This window comes from Pseudochaenichthys georgianus, chromosome 12 (assembly GCF_902827115.2).
Source record: "Pseudochaenichthys georgianus chromosome 12, fPseGeo1.2, whole genome shotgun sequence".
Lineage (NCBI taxonomy): Eukaryota > Metazoa > Chordata > Actinopteri > Perciformes > Channichthyidae > Pseudochaenichthys > Pseudochaenichthys georgianus.
In genome coordinates, this window is record NC_047514.1 from 15,701,451 (window position 1) to 15,716,520 (window position 15,070).

Below are 15,070 nucleotides of genomic sequence, written 5' to 3' on the forward strand. Positions count from 1 at the left end.
ATTGCCCCCCCTTGATCCTAGCGATGATTTACCCCCAACTGGTACAGCTTTCCATCCCTGCGTCTCCTCTTCACTTGACCCTTGTTACTCCATACCATAATTTACTCTGTCACGCTGACCTCCCGGCCCTTAGCCATTCCAAACTAACCACCACCCATGGATGGAGCCAAGATGTCAGTTATCCTCTTGATCAGTTTGCCCAAGCTCAGGTGAAGGCCAGCGGCCTGACAGTGGGAGGTCAATCAACCCCCTCACCCAAAACCTCCATAGCCCATAGAAACATGTTGCAAGAAGAAGCAGCTTACTGTGTGGTCAACCAAAGCAGTTCAGCAGATGCACAAAGGCAATCAAACACAGTACTTCACATTGGATTTGTGGCATGCCAAAACATCTGAGTGAACTTTGCTCTTATACTCCACCATGTCAAAGGCTATGTTTATTGTAAGACAGTGAGGGAGATGGGGCATTATCATAGCCGTCAAAATGACATCCCAGAAAACATCACTGACAGACTTCTCTTGTATGAGTCTTGGTCTCCTGTTGTGCGTATCTTTCTTTTATAATTATTAGTTTGTTGTTAGTACTTTCGCACTTTAACTTAATTGAATTTCACTTACTTAGTTTGAGTAGTCTCATGACAGGCAAACAGACATAAGAACATAATGGTTTACTCACAAAAGATTTCCATAATAAGTAAATAACACTAATGTGCATGCTATGGTCATACTGTAAATTCTTAGAGAAATGCAAATGCTCTCAATTGTTTTTATCTCCTTATAATGTTTTTTGTATTATTATTTAAAAATGTATAACAGTTTTTAGGAAAGACTTGTGTTTAATAAAGACTGCATACCGTTTTTAATTACTTCATGAATTAAAGACTCTGATGGCTGTAACATATAAACTTTCTACAAAACTTATCTGACCATTTAACGGAGACAAGATCATTATGCTCTCACAACAAGGATAGTCAGCCAGCGCCACTGACCACAACCACTGGAATGCAACCGCAGCTAGTGAAAGACACCACAGCAGTGAAACTACCTACAGCACATCAATAATCACTGAAGTGTGCCAAAACCCCCAAAATACATTCATCCGTACTGCGGACAGCCTTCCCCAGACACAGCCATTCAACCAGGAATTTGTGCACGGACACTTTGTGGAACTTAGATATCATCAGTCCATCTTGCATAACATGCATGCTCACCATTTGGCCTCTTATCAAGCACTTTCCTTCTCATGTGAACTACAATGACAGCACGATAGTGAGATGGCACAACAAGCAGCAGTGCCATGTATAGCACAATATTTATCATGTCAGCACATTCCATAAAAGCAAAGCACTAAACTCTCACCACAGTGTGCAGATAATACCTTTAACAAGACATCTGTTTGCCCTTGCTTCATGGAACATTGGAAAAAACAAATGTGGGCAACATCTGACCTGTGACTTAGGAAACAAATGTTAGGCAGTAGATTTGAAACTGCAAAATAACTGGTGGCTGGCTAGTGCTCCTGGGGGTATTGCAAAGGATATCTGGTATAACAAGAACATATTTTTGTACATAGTTTCCACAGACAAAAACAGAACACCTTCTTGCATGGCCTAAAAACCCTGATGACTTCACATTGAAGCAGGAAGCTAAATGGTAAGCAATCAGCTTTTCTCTCAACTTCTAAAAGAAAATACAAAAGCATGGCCAATGTATAGTGTGGCTTCAACCCTCTTCTAGGAGAAAAGGGAGGTATTTTTCAAACCTTGAGAAAGACCAGAGTTTTCTTAACTCAGGATTGTCAGACATATGTAGAACAGTCATACAAAAGTATTCACCTAGCGGGTTACTCACCTGTCTATATATCGGCGGATAGGTTCATTCAACATCAGACCGTGTGGTGCATGTGTGAAAGGTGGTTGACGCAACAGGCGGTAGCGTAGAGGTCGGCAATGCCTGCAGAGTCTGAAGTCTGGCTTGGATGACAAGAGAGTGGCATCGATCTCTAGGTGTTGTTCCATGGTGAAAAACTGTACCCCATACACTTCATCCTCTATGTCCAGCTTCAGAGTCAATGGGGTGTCACAGAAGACATTACTGGGGCCCAATGAAATGTTGTTCCCACTGACAGTCAGGAGCAAGATGTTATGGATAGCTGGCAGTGCTGTTTCCTCTGGGCTAAAGAAGGTGACCCATACAGTCAGGGAGTCAGGTACCAGCGGGTAGGGGAACTCCAGCTGAAGCATGCAGCCCTGGAGAGGACACTCCGACAGGCCCACAATACCTTGCTCAGTCCCTGCATTTGGGCTCCAGGTGCGCACACTTGGCTCACAGGCCTGCTCCACATCTGGAGGGCCTGTGGATACAAGACAGACAAAACAAAATGACATTTAACATAAACCAGACACAATAGGCAAAAGTCACCAGGCCATTTCCTACGTTAACACACTGAATTACTTTTAGATTAGACATGAACATAAATATGATATGCTACAGGCGTTAAGATAAATACTCAAAAGACATCTTTGAATTCTCTACTGAAACATCTCAATCATAATAGCAATTTTTGTGCTGACATATTAATTATTTGCATCAGTGATCCTTGTGGTGTACACAATTATTGCAACATCATGGTAGAGATGAAACTGAGAGTTCATTGTGAGTCCATTTTCAGAGGAAAGGCAGAGCTGAGGTGTGTACCTTCTAAGAGGGGCCTGTGCAGGGTTCTCACTTCAGCATAGTCATTACAACCTCTAACAGTCACACTCCAGCCATATTTGGAGTCCACACACAGTTAACTTGCATTATCCCAAGTGACGTACACTAACATTCATCAAGCACTTTTAGAAGCCAGCAAGTAGCAGACACTATGTTCTCCCTAGATTTCCTTTTGTGCATTTCCAAGCTGGCAACCAACGAAGCCATTTGCTAACCTCATTTCTGGGCACCATGCAAAATTCCAGTGTTTAATCAAGTGAGGACTGAATATCGTTTCCAAGCCACATTATCTCAACACATTTATTATTTTACTGTAAGTGTGTGTGTGGCCAGAGTGGAGGTGAATTAAAGAAAAGAGAAAGCGAGACAGAGAGAAAGAGAAAGGGAGGGAGGGAGAATGAGAGGGGAGCTGAGAGAGAATAACCTAAGATACTCCAAGAGCTTGACTTTGCTGGGCTTATGTAGTCCTGGCTTTCTGGGTACATTTTCATTGAGTTTGCAAGGAAAGGAGCTGTAGCCACTGAAAATATTTTGTAATGTCAGTTGTTATGATGGGCCCTACTCCTGCTCTGGCGCTGTTGCTAATGTGGTTTGAGATTTAAGAGGAGACAGAGTACGAGTCTCATCCAATGTGTAACCTGAGGCAATGTAAACTGTATTTCAAAGATGCAAAAATGTATCTATGATTGGCAGAAAGATTTGTGGAGGCAAAGAGATTTTAATCCAAACCACAATACGCTATCAATAATTATTATTTGTAGTTGGACATCTTCAAGAGATCATGAACACTCCTAATAAAAAGATAAATGCTATATGAAATGTTAATGTTTCAATCAACTTAGAATCACAGCAGCAGACTGCCCGAACAAATAATATCAGCTGCTTACTGCTACATAAACAGCTCAGCTCTGAAGTGTTTGTCCCTTAGTACAGGGAGAGGGGGCCCCAGAGAGACTGAACCATCCAGACATAAGCTTTGAAAATAAGCCACTAATTGTTCTGTTGATTAGCTGATCCCATCTAGGTATTGGTCTGATGACAAATACAACCATTCTTGGAAAAGAGAGATGGACAATGTTACATCTCGTTGGAATTCAGAGGATCAGTATTGGTATCCTTCATAGAAATGCAGCTCACTGTATCAGTCAGTAGGAGTACAATGAGTTCAACTGAATTGTGGAAAATCAGCTGGTTGGTGTGCGTCATATTGCCTACATATAGAGAGTAGAACAACTATAATGTCCATACTGTATGTCATTATGGTCATGCCAATATAAGCTCTGTATAGGCTATTTGAATTTGAGTTGAAATAATTGCAGGCTTGTTTTTTTTCTAAAATTCAGTCGGTTTCAAAATCTTTGCCGAACAATCCTGATGCTTTGATTTGTTTTCACTGCTACTCATCCAAAGTCACCTTGTTCAAATGAATGAACGCCTAATGTTGGAATGAGCTTTGTTTTCATCCTTGACATTTTTTTCTTTTAGGGGTTTAACATATTGGTTAGCAATAATGGCATTCCTTCATCTTGTTCATTGTCAGAACTTCAGTGGGATTATGGCTGATGTGGGCAGAGGGCCATGGGGGTTATAATGAGACTTTTTCTTAGGGTAAACACTTATTTTAATGTTAACATCTACTGCTAACTGAATTGACAATGATGTACTTAACAATTATGGCGTTTATTGAGTTATCATCCGAAAACGGGGAATTCCATAACCACCAACTCTGCTAGCTACCAAAGCTTGATCTTTTCCATGCAGAGGTACATAAATAATACTGAAGCTATAGGCTAATCAATGTTTGTGACGCTTTAACAAAAAATGACTATAGTTGGCCAAGATATCTCCAGGTTGGATGCTGGTGCCTGCCCACTATGCAGCCATCATCCTTCTGCTCTGGAGAATCACACTGATCCACAAAAAGTCCAGGGAACCGAACGAATAAACAGACAGGGACATGTCCGGGCATGCAAGCTTTGTGCTTTCTAAGAAATCTCTGGCTCTGGCTCTCCCTATCGATGACTCACTGTCACACACTGTTACTCCCACTCCAAAGGCAGACATAAACCACCACTAACCCTTTTGCCCTGAAACACACACACTGAGAGAGACACACACACACACACACACACACACACACACAATTTATGAAGGGAACAGACCTGGAACAGACACTACAGCAGTGTTTCTCAAAGTGGGGGGGTGCAGAGGCATGACAGGGAGGGCGCGAGAGACCAGGAGGAAACTTTTTTTTTTTAGAGAGATCGTTGTTGTTAGCTTTTGGTGCTAGCGAGCTACGCTAACAGATATAAGGAGCTTTTTCAACAACAAGGCTGAGAGGCTCAGTGAACTAAAGGACTCTGAGTGTTTAGATAGTTAACTTTAGTCTAAGTTATCTCAGTGGCCGGGTCTCAAACGTTTTGGTCACGATTAAACAATTATTTCCGAGGCACACGTTTATGATCATTATAGTTATAAGAAAATAAGAGAATAAATGAAAAACAGGTATGAAATACTATATGACAATAAAAAAAGAATAAAGTTTAAAAGGGGAGTGATTTGTAAAATATCCATAAAGAAATAGTAAATCTGTTTACAGTTCTGTTTCATATGGGTGTTGAGAGATGTATCCATAGATCTCTTCATTTTGCTCTCAAAGTGCACCAGATTGATGCTTTTAACTTCAATATTTAAAAAAATAAATCTTCCCGGGGGAGCATGCCCCCGGACCCCCCTATGTTAGGTCCACTCCCAACTTATAAAAATAGCACTTTACCCCTGCTTACACCTATATGCCATGAGCTGATTATCGAGCCTTCATTGTAAGTCGCGGGTAGGCTACACTGTGTATTTGCGTGGGGAGTGTTGCAGTCGAAAATTCCACTGTAGCGCCCGGTACATTAATGGGAAACCCTAAATGATTGAGCACCCTCTATGAAACATCAAGCTACCCCACAGCACCCCCAAAAGAAATCTCTGGCGCCGCCACTGAGCCTGCAACCCCGTTTTTAAGAAATGTGCAGTGCAAAACAGGCTCATTGCAGCCACTAATGCTGATAAGACACACTTTTTTGCAAAATATCAGCATTTTCTTTCTTTTCATTTTTTTGCACAGATTGCAAAGTGGCAAAGTATTATAACTTAGCAAAGGGATTGCGCAATTGTATTATGTATTTTTTTTTTTTATCACAGACTTATGGAGCATTGTTTTATTATCACTGTTCTAGCAAAGGAATGCTCACGTTCATATTGATATATTTTAATAAATGTTAACTTGGGCCATTACGTTACTATTTCATTTCATTAGAGAGTACTCTTCCTCCTCCTCTCCTCTTCCTCTTGCTCTTGCTTCCATGTTGGCTTCCATTGTTGCTGTAAGAAAGTACTCACCTGTGGTCTTTTTATAGTGCTAACATCTTGATTGATGCGCCAACAATTATGCTATCAGGTGTTTGGTCAGGTGGAACGTGTTTCTTGATCATTGGTCCATGTGTGAGGCATTTTGAATATCAGTGTTTTAAACCTGCTAACACGTGACTTTATGTCAGATTCCTGTGTCTAACGTGGAGAAACGTGTGCAGTGGTTCGCACAAAGTGCCATGTTGATTTGCAAATTGTGTGAAAAGCTGAAAATGTGTTTAGAGTTTTAGAGATTTGAGCCGATGTTTTGCTCTTTGAGTGTCAGTTAAAATACAGTTTCTGTCACTTTGCCGGATTTTGCCGATGTGTTTATGTGGATTCAAAAGTCGTAAATAATCTACAAAATGGAGGAGACCGATCTGATCGGAGCAACTGTGACAAATAATCCAACTGATCGTCACAGTTGCTCTGATCAGATCTGTCTCCTCCATTTTGTAGATATTTACGACTTTTGAATCCACATAAACACATCGGCAAAATCCGGCTTACTTTGAGCATGTGTTTTAAACTCCCTTTGTGAATTGTTTCCACTTGTGCCGTCCTTTAATTTCTTCATACAGCGGGAATCCAAATGAATTAATCCTGAGTCCAATAACCATCAAAGTCACTCCAATAGTGCTCCTTAATTACGCTTTCATCCTCCTTTAACAAAATACTTCACATTCATCCAGTTTGTGACAGTAGTTGTAGCATTTTTGAGACTTTTAAACTTTAATTACCGCTGTTGACAGGCTGGAGTTGGTGCCTCACCATGATTAAAAATGGTGAAATGCAATGTAAAATTTACCGAAAAAATACCAGCTCACTAAATCACAACCGCTCAAACCAATTACAAACTACTACCGCGGATCGCAGAGAAGGAGTCAGAGAAAGTTTCTCCACCATGTGACGTAATATGACGAGTTTGACGTATGACGTTAACAAAAAGCAATGTTTAGTAGCAGAGCTCAAAACGGCTCCTTTCCCCTCTGAATTCCTGCCCTTATGTCTCGTAAAACATATCAAATCCTGCATTAACTTTTTTAATTGTAATTTTCAGGCAATGTTAAGCATAAATCTAGTAAAAAAAAAAACTGCAAATTGCTCTTTAAGGGTATTTCAGAGGTTAATCCTTCACAGCTGTTTGTATCTGTATTATGTGTTGACTTTTACACTTTCATTTTGACTGACAAAATATCAAAAGACGAGCTACAGAAGCTGTAAATCAGGGGTGGGGAACCTTTTTCCTCTCAAGGGCCATTTCAAATGTTTCCACATCCTCCGAGGGCCGTACACATTATTGACCTCTGCTTAAAAATACTAAAATCACAGCCCATTCATTTGTCCTGTCTTTCATGCTGTGCAAAGAAAAAGCAACCTCTTAATCCAGATATCTTGCCATGATACACGTGCACGCATACACGTGCACGATTGTGGCATTACCACCAAAACAGAAAGATATGGACACAAGATGTGTGCAAATGTATTTAGTTTCCTATCCATGTGAACATGATTTAAGTGGGGGGGAGCTAACCTCCTCTAGGGGGGTCCCATGCTCGCCCGGGAAGATTTCTTTTTTAAATATTGAAGTTAAAAGCACCAATCTGGTGCACTTTGAGAGCAACATTAAGAGATCTATGGATACATCTCTCACCATCCATATGAAACAGAACTGTAAACAGATTTTCTTTTTCTTTATGGATATTTTACAAATCACTCCCCTTTTAAACTGTATTCTTGTTTATTAATAAGAACTTTTGTTTACTGTCATATAGTATTTTATACCCGTTTACTTTATTTTCTTGTGTTTTTATAACTATAATGATCATATAAAGATGTGCCTTTACCTCACTGGTGGTAGAAAAATCTTAGCATAGCTAGCTAACCAGATGCTAATAACAACACATTTATTGACTGTATGATCAGTATGACAGATGAACAGATCACCACTGGGCTTACAACTAAAGACACAGCAACGCAAAAACTGCGGCATGTGTATGGCTCCTTATGGGTACTGCAATTTGTGAAGTCCCGGCCCGGAGCCGCATTCTGGTGCTCTCCGTCAGAACTGCATCCCTGTCAGACCACGTGATGACACATTAGGCTTGTGTTGTGTTCAAGGACCCTGACCTTGGCCAGGAAAAACAGGCACTCGCTTGTTTCATTTTTTTTGCGGTCTAGATTTCTTTAATTTTTTTTCTTTTTTGCGTGTGTTTATAAATTACCTCGAGGGCCGTACCAAATGGTCTCGCGGGCCGTATACGGCCCGGGGGCCGGAGGTTCCCCACCCCTGCTGTAAATGAACATACAGTATAGTGACATACAGTACTTAAGACGCTCGCAAATGACATTCCCAGAACAAATGACCACACTTCTAAAAGGGGAAAATTAATAATCTTTTTTTTTTCAAAGTGACAGACACATTGGATTGACATATGGATTAACCTTCAGCAGTGTTTTTTCTCGTTTTAATGCCATTGAACATAACTTTTGATCAGGATAACAGCTAAAGGTGAGCATATCTCCGTGTTTTGCTACCTAAAGCTACGTCGTGTGTTGTCTGTATTTGCTTCCCCTGTCGCGAGTTCTGATTGCTCAGTGATGATACTTATATTTCTATAATCTGTGGAATCTCAGGATGTTAGCAAAGCTAGTTTGTGCGGATCCAATAAGTATATCGATCGATTTATACCTAGAGTTTAGTGCTAAGTGCGTCGCTCAGGGCTCATTTAGACCCTTCTGGTGAGACTTGTGTTTTGTTTCGGTAAAAATGGTTCGTATCATCAGTTAGCTGAGTTTATTCCCGTTAGGAGGGTATGATACATTCATAGTTTTTTTAAATATTAAGAAGCCCTGAGACACAGTGTCGTACATTTTTTTTTTAAAAAGACCCGCCGACGGGGTCTTTGGGGCTTAACAGGGAAACTAAGAAACTAAAGATAAAGAATCTTACGATTAAGAATGGATTAACACATTTAAAAAGGGTATTTAATGCATTTTTGGTGTTCAGATTGTAATCTATTGGTGCTTGACCACATCAAAGTACAGGTCTTAATGCATGAAAAATACATTAGGGCCAGATTGTAATCAGATCGCCAAAACCACCTTGTGCAAGTGTTTCTCTTCTGGATAACTAGTTGCAGTGTTCTGGAACACATTTGCCCCTGCTAACACCTCAGTAAATGAGCTAGTAGATCATTTTAATTCAAAAATTAAAAATGTTATAGATGCCATTGCTCCAATTAAGGTAAAGGAAGTGTCTGGCAAGAAAATATCTCCATGGAGAAAGGCCATGACTGTGAAAACAGAAAAAAGAGAATGTCGAAAAGCTGAACGCAGGTGGCGAAAAACAAATCTCCAGGTTCACTTTGACATTTATAAAGAGAGACTTGGCCTTTATAATTTGAAATTGAAAAACGCACGACAATCGTTCTTCTCTGACATCATTACCAAAAACAAAAACAATGCACGTGCCTTGTTTGCTACCATCGACAGACTAACTAACCCCCCAGTGTCAGTAGCCTCTGAATTTCTATCCACCAGGGCGTGCAATGACTTTGCCTCCTTTTTCACTGACAAAATTCAGAAAATCAGACAAGCAGTCAGTGCCTCTGCATCAGGAACAGCAAATGTGTTGTCTCTGTGTCCACTTAACATCAATTCAGACATCATGACACAATTCCATCAGATTAATGATAAAAACCTAGAGGACATTATACAACTTCTGAAATCCTCCTCCTGCTGCCTTGATATTATTCCAACAGGATTTTTCAAAAATGTTTTTCCTTGCATGGCCTCAGATCTACTTCATATAGTAAACAAATCTCTTCACTCAGGTATTTTTCCACAGGCCCTGAAAAATGCAGTCATTAAACTGCTCTTAAAAAAGAATAATCTAGATGCTTCAGTAATGAACAATTACAGGCCCATATCAAACCTCCCATTTCTAGGTAAAATCATTGAAAAAGTTGTTTTTCAACAGTTGAGTAATTTCTTGCATTTAAATAACTGTTTCGATGTGTTCCAGTCAGGCTTTCGTCCAAACCACAGCACTGAGACTGCTCTTGTAAAGGTCTTTAATGACATCCACTTAAACACAGACAGTGGCAGAACTTCAGTGTTAGTATTATTAGATCTCAGTGCTGCGTTTGACACTGTTGACCACAGCATATTACTAGACCGACTGGAAAACTGGGTGGGACTTTCGGAAACAGTTCTAAATTGGTTTGAATCTTACTTAAAGGACAGAAACAACTTTGTTTCTATAGGTAAATACACATCTGAGTTGACAAATATGACATGTGGGGTTCATCAAGGCTCCATCTTGGGGCCTCTTCTCTTTAACATCTACATGCTACCACTGGCTCAGATAATGAAAAACAACAAAATAAGTTACTATAGCTATGCAGATGACACACAAATGTATGTAACAATTTCACCAGGAGACTATGCTCCAATTCAAACACTGAGTAAGTGCATTGAACAAATCAATGACTGGATGTGTCAGAACTTTCTCTAATTAAACAAAGATAAAACTGAGGTAATGGTTTTTGGAGCCAAGTCAGAACGTATAAAAGTTAGCACTGAGCTTCAGTGTGCAATGTTCAAAACAACAGATAAAGCCAGAAATCTAGGTGTAGTCATGGACTCTGACCTGAGTTTCAACAGTCACATTAAAACAGTTACTAAATCAGCCTACTATCACCTAAAGAATATATCTAGGATTAAAAGACTAATGTCACAGCAGGATTTGGAAACACTTGTCCATGCCTTTATCTTCAGTAGACTCGACTACTGCAATGGTGTCTTCACAGGTCTCACTAAAAAATCTATTAGAAAGCTGCAGCTGATTCAGAACGCCGCTGCTCGAGTCCTCACTAACACTAAGAAAGTGGATCACATCACTCCTGTTCTGAAGTCTTTACACTGGCTTCCTGTGTGTCAAAGAATAGATTTCAAAATATTGCTGCTGGTTTATAAAGCACTGAATGGTTTAGGCCCAAAATACATTACTGACCTCCTGCTAAATTATGAACCATCCAGATCTCTCAGGTCTTCAGGGACTGGTCAGCTTTCTGTCCCCAGAGTCAGAACTGAACATGGTAAAGCAGCGTTCAGTTATTATGCTGAAAATATCTGGAACAAACTCCCAGAAACCTGCAGGTCCACTGCAACTCTTACTACTTTTAAATCCAGGCTGAAGACTTTTCTTTTTGTCGCTGCTTTTAATTGAACTATTCATATCTTAAACTGCACTGTAACTTTTATCCATGTATTTTTTTTCTTTTAATGTTTATTTTATTAGCTTTTCTTTTTTAATGCTTAATGTCTTTCATTTTTTGTAAAGCACTTTGAATTGCCTTGTGTTGAAAAGTGCTATATAAATAAACTTGCCTTGCCTTGCCTTGGAAATAAGAAATGCGGCAGGTTTGACAACCAGTCTTCATCCAAAAAGTTCAAGATCACTTTCCTTTCCTTTCACGCGTCCTATAGTCATGGCAATGACTGGTAAATCAAAGCAATTATATAAACAGTACTCTTCATGCTTAGCGTGCAAACGAGAGGGGGATGTGACATTTGGTTGTTTGAGCTGGACATGGAGATCAGATCTCAGCTGGATCTCTATGGAAACCATTAATACCGGGTGTAAATGTTATCGGAGATACAATCTAGATACGAGATTGATTTTAATGTGAGGTGTAGAGAGGGTCAATTTGCCGAAAGTGTTTTATGTTGTGTAAGGTGTTAGCCCCAGGCAGGATAAAACTATGCAGAGGCTAGTGTTGATTTGACAGGTAAAAGGACAACCGTTGCCCTCTCTAAGGGCACTTGAGTTGTGTTTTGTTGGAGCTAATTATGTGATACACCAATGGATCATATTGTTTGATCCCTCTGATCTTGGGAAGTCAAGCAGATAAACCTTGCATGGCATGATGTAAACCAGCAAGCCCTGAGACTTTGTTTCTTTTAGAGACGGCTTCTAATAAAACCTTGGATCTGACCATAAAGTGACACATATGCTTTCTGTTATGGCTCATTGAGTTAATTCATACACACTTACACAAAAGCAAACATTTTGTACATTCTATTGCAAATGCGTTTTTGTACATTGTATGTATTGAAAATGTAATATATACAGTAGAACGCAGACCTCCTTTTGCACAACTCAAATGCCCACACACATGTTGGGGAACATACACATCCTGGACCTTTCACTTCCATTAATCCATACTGCTGTTTTCAATCAACCAAGGATCCTCCCTTTTGAATGTCACTTACCACATGCAATTATCTTAACTATCTTGGGTGGTTTCCATCCCACCAACCCTCTCTTACCCTCTCCCTGAATCCATATCCATGTGTGTTCATTCTTGTTTTTTTTCCTTTAGAAACTTTTCTCCAGAGTATAGAGTAGCAGAGATTTATGAGAACACCGCCAGTCCTTCGATAACAGGTGCTATTTGTATGCAATAATGCTGATGAATGCATGTAGGGTAGACACACGTATACAGTTACACAAGTGCATAAGTTAACACACTTATCAGGATGTTATGCAACTAGTAAATAAATACCTTGATTTACAGTATGTTATTGGAAGTAAGTAATATGCACCATCACAGCTTGAAACGGCAGCTGTGTTATCCAGTGAGAAGCTGGCGCAGGCACAGTTAACAGAGAATCGGGTGCTGCCTAAAAACAGGGACCCCTTCCAAGAGGGAAAATAGAGTATAGTTGGTTTACACACAGAGCGTTTTAGACTTGCCCAGACTTGCCCTTGCTACACACACTGTTATGGTAAGCAGTTTTGATATGTATTAGCCAGACAGTACATTCATTACTGGTATTTGCAACATCAATTTGTGAAGTTAGTGATGTAATTCTATAATTATATTTTGATTTGGAAAAACTCAAATGTAGATAGCTTTAATTTTGACCAGTTAGATTCCAACTACTTTTGCCATTTATAAGTATTGGACTACTAATTACAAATATTTATAATTCAGTTGTACATATCATCTAACCGAATTTAACCACTTGTTATTCTAATTTCAGATATCCACAAAAAAATTAGCACAGGTTCATACAATTAGTTTCAACATGATATACATTTACCCTTGTGTGGCAAAGTGTCTAATGTGTATTATATGCGACAACAATAGCTGCATAAGGTCACATGCAGAGAAGTGGCCTCTTTGATTCTTTTATGTTTTATGTTGCCATGAATCCAGTCATGTTTTAAAGTTGAGTCAGTACCCAATTTTTTAGGTACTGATTTACAAATATTAACAAAGGCAAACCTCAAATTACATTGTCATACTGAAAACTCTGAATTAAATGTGGATGTGGCTTTTCTTTATGTTATAAATGTGCTTTGAGTAGGAACAGTTAATTATGATAAAAAAAAACACAGCTATTTTTAATGGAGACCTAGAAGCAATCACTAATATTAGTACATAGAATCGTACAGTACCTTCAGCCTCTCGTGGAGACCAGTGTCCAGAAGGGGCGCACGGTCGTGGGGAGGAGGAGTTGGAGGCATACTGCAGGAGGACTCTCCCCTCAGTGCATTTATCACACACTGATCCCACATCTCTAGGAAACCAAGAGACAGGCACAGCAACCAACTTAGATACAGGCCAAACACCCAAATTGTAAACAGTATATTAAACATACAGTAATGTCAAATCATGTGACAAAGATGATTAAAATGGTGCTATAATTACTTGGCTACATTTTAGATGTCCGAGTCTGTAAAAGATTAATTGAGCATTCAATGTCACTACTTGTTATATGAACTCAAACAATAATCAATAATGTAATTAATCTGGGTCAACTTTATTACCATACACACCCGCATCTGTTTGGCAACCTATGTAGCTCATTTCACCTGTCGTAAAAGTGTCCAGAAATCGGTGGAAACCATTCCAGGGTGATGGAATTATGATGCTGCTCCACCACTTGGGGTGGCATTGGCACTGGAGGAGGTTTGGAGGCAGGTTGCCAGGTCTGATAGATGAGGTCCAGGTAGCAGTGCATCCTAGCCACCTGGTTCAGTGTGAAGGAGTCTGTACAAGCATCATCTGCAGGTGACAGAAGGAGGTGGTTAGTGTAAGAGGTGGAAAGTGTATTTTGGTTTGATCAGAGACAACAAAAGGAAGTAGGTGTTAAATCATTCCACTTGTCTAGATCCAATGAATAAAATAAACCACCTGGCACCACCTAGCAGTTTTGTTTTTCCCAGTTAACTGTGACAACAAAATCATGTTTTAACTCTTGCACATAAAAGGTGTGCCCCCCGCTGCGTTTTTCCCATGAGATGTCCCTGCTAAATTCCACACCTGTCTCTGTATGCACACAGACTCAACAAATTCCTCCATGGTGATCCCTCTGTGTCAGTTGCATGTGAGCGGTATAACTGTAATGTTTTGCCTGGATAAGTAACAAAACATTATGTGGAGGCTCTCTCTTACCTGCATAACTCATGTAGTTGTTAAAAGGCGTGTGTGTGAAATGCCGACCGCCACATGTTTCGTTGCCAGGCTCAGGATCGTGGCACCCTTTGAATTTGGGGGTGGGGTTGGTGTCCGCACACAGATCTCCAGTCTCCATCGAGGGCTCCGTCTCCAAACACGCATCATTACACGAATCGATTTCTGATATACCTCGGAAGACGTGATAAAGACCAAGACTGTGACCGATCTCATGGACCATTGTGTCAGTGTGACCAAACGTACCATAGAAGGAAGGGTTCAGCACAATTCCACCTAAGAAAAAGAGAAAGGACACACGATGTAAACAATGCATTTACTCACTAGTGTAGTGTAAAGTAATAGTATAACTGGAGTAAGATTCAATGCATTATTAATGTGCAACCTCAGCTTCGTTATCACATTCTTCTCTGTTGGAGCTGTGATTAAGAGAAAAACTGCTTGGGGCTTGAACTGTAATTACTCAAA

At 39.9% G+C, this 15,070-nt stretch overlaps 1 protein-coding gene across 1 annotated transcript in view; it reads right to left on the reverse strand.

The window, feature by feature from the left end:
• pappaa (pregnancy-associated plasma protein A, pappalysin 1a) overlaps positions 1 to 15,070 on the reverse strand; it is a 132,798-nt gene that overhangs the window by 84,974 nt on the left and 32,754 nt on the right. Inside the window, exons 5-8 of the mRNA XM_071205085.1 lie at positions 14,585 to 14,878; positions 14,002 to 14,194; positions 13,585 to 13,706; positions 1,851 to 2,352 (exon numbers count right to left, since the gene is read on the reverse strand). Coding sequence (XP_071061186.1) covers positions 1,851 to 2,352; positions 13,585 to 13,706; positions 14,002 to 14,194; positions 14,585 to 14,878 — 1,111 coding nt within the window. The remainder of the gene's footprint in view (positions 1 to 1,850; positions 2,353 to 13,584; positions 13,707 to 14,001; positions 14,195 to 14,584; positions 14,879 to 15,070) is intronic.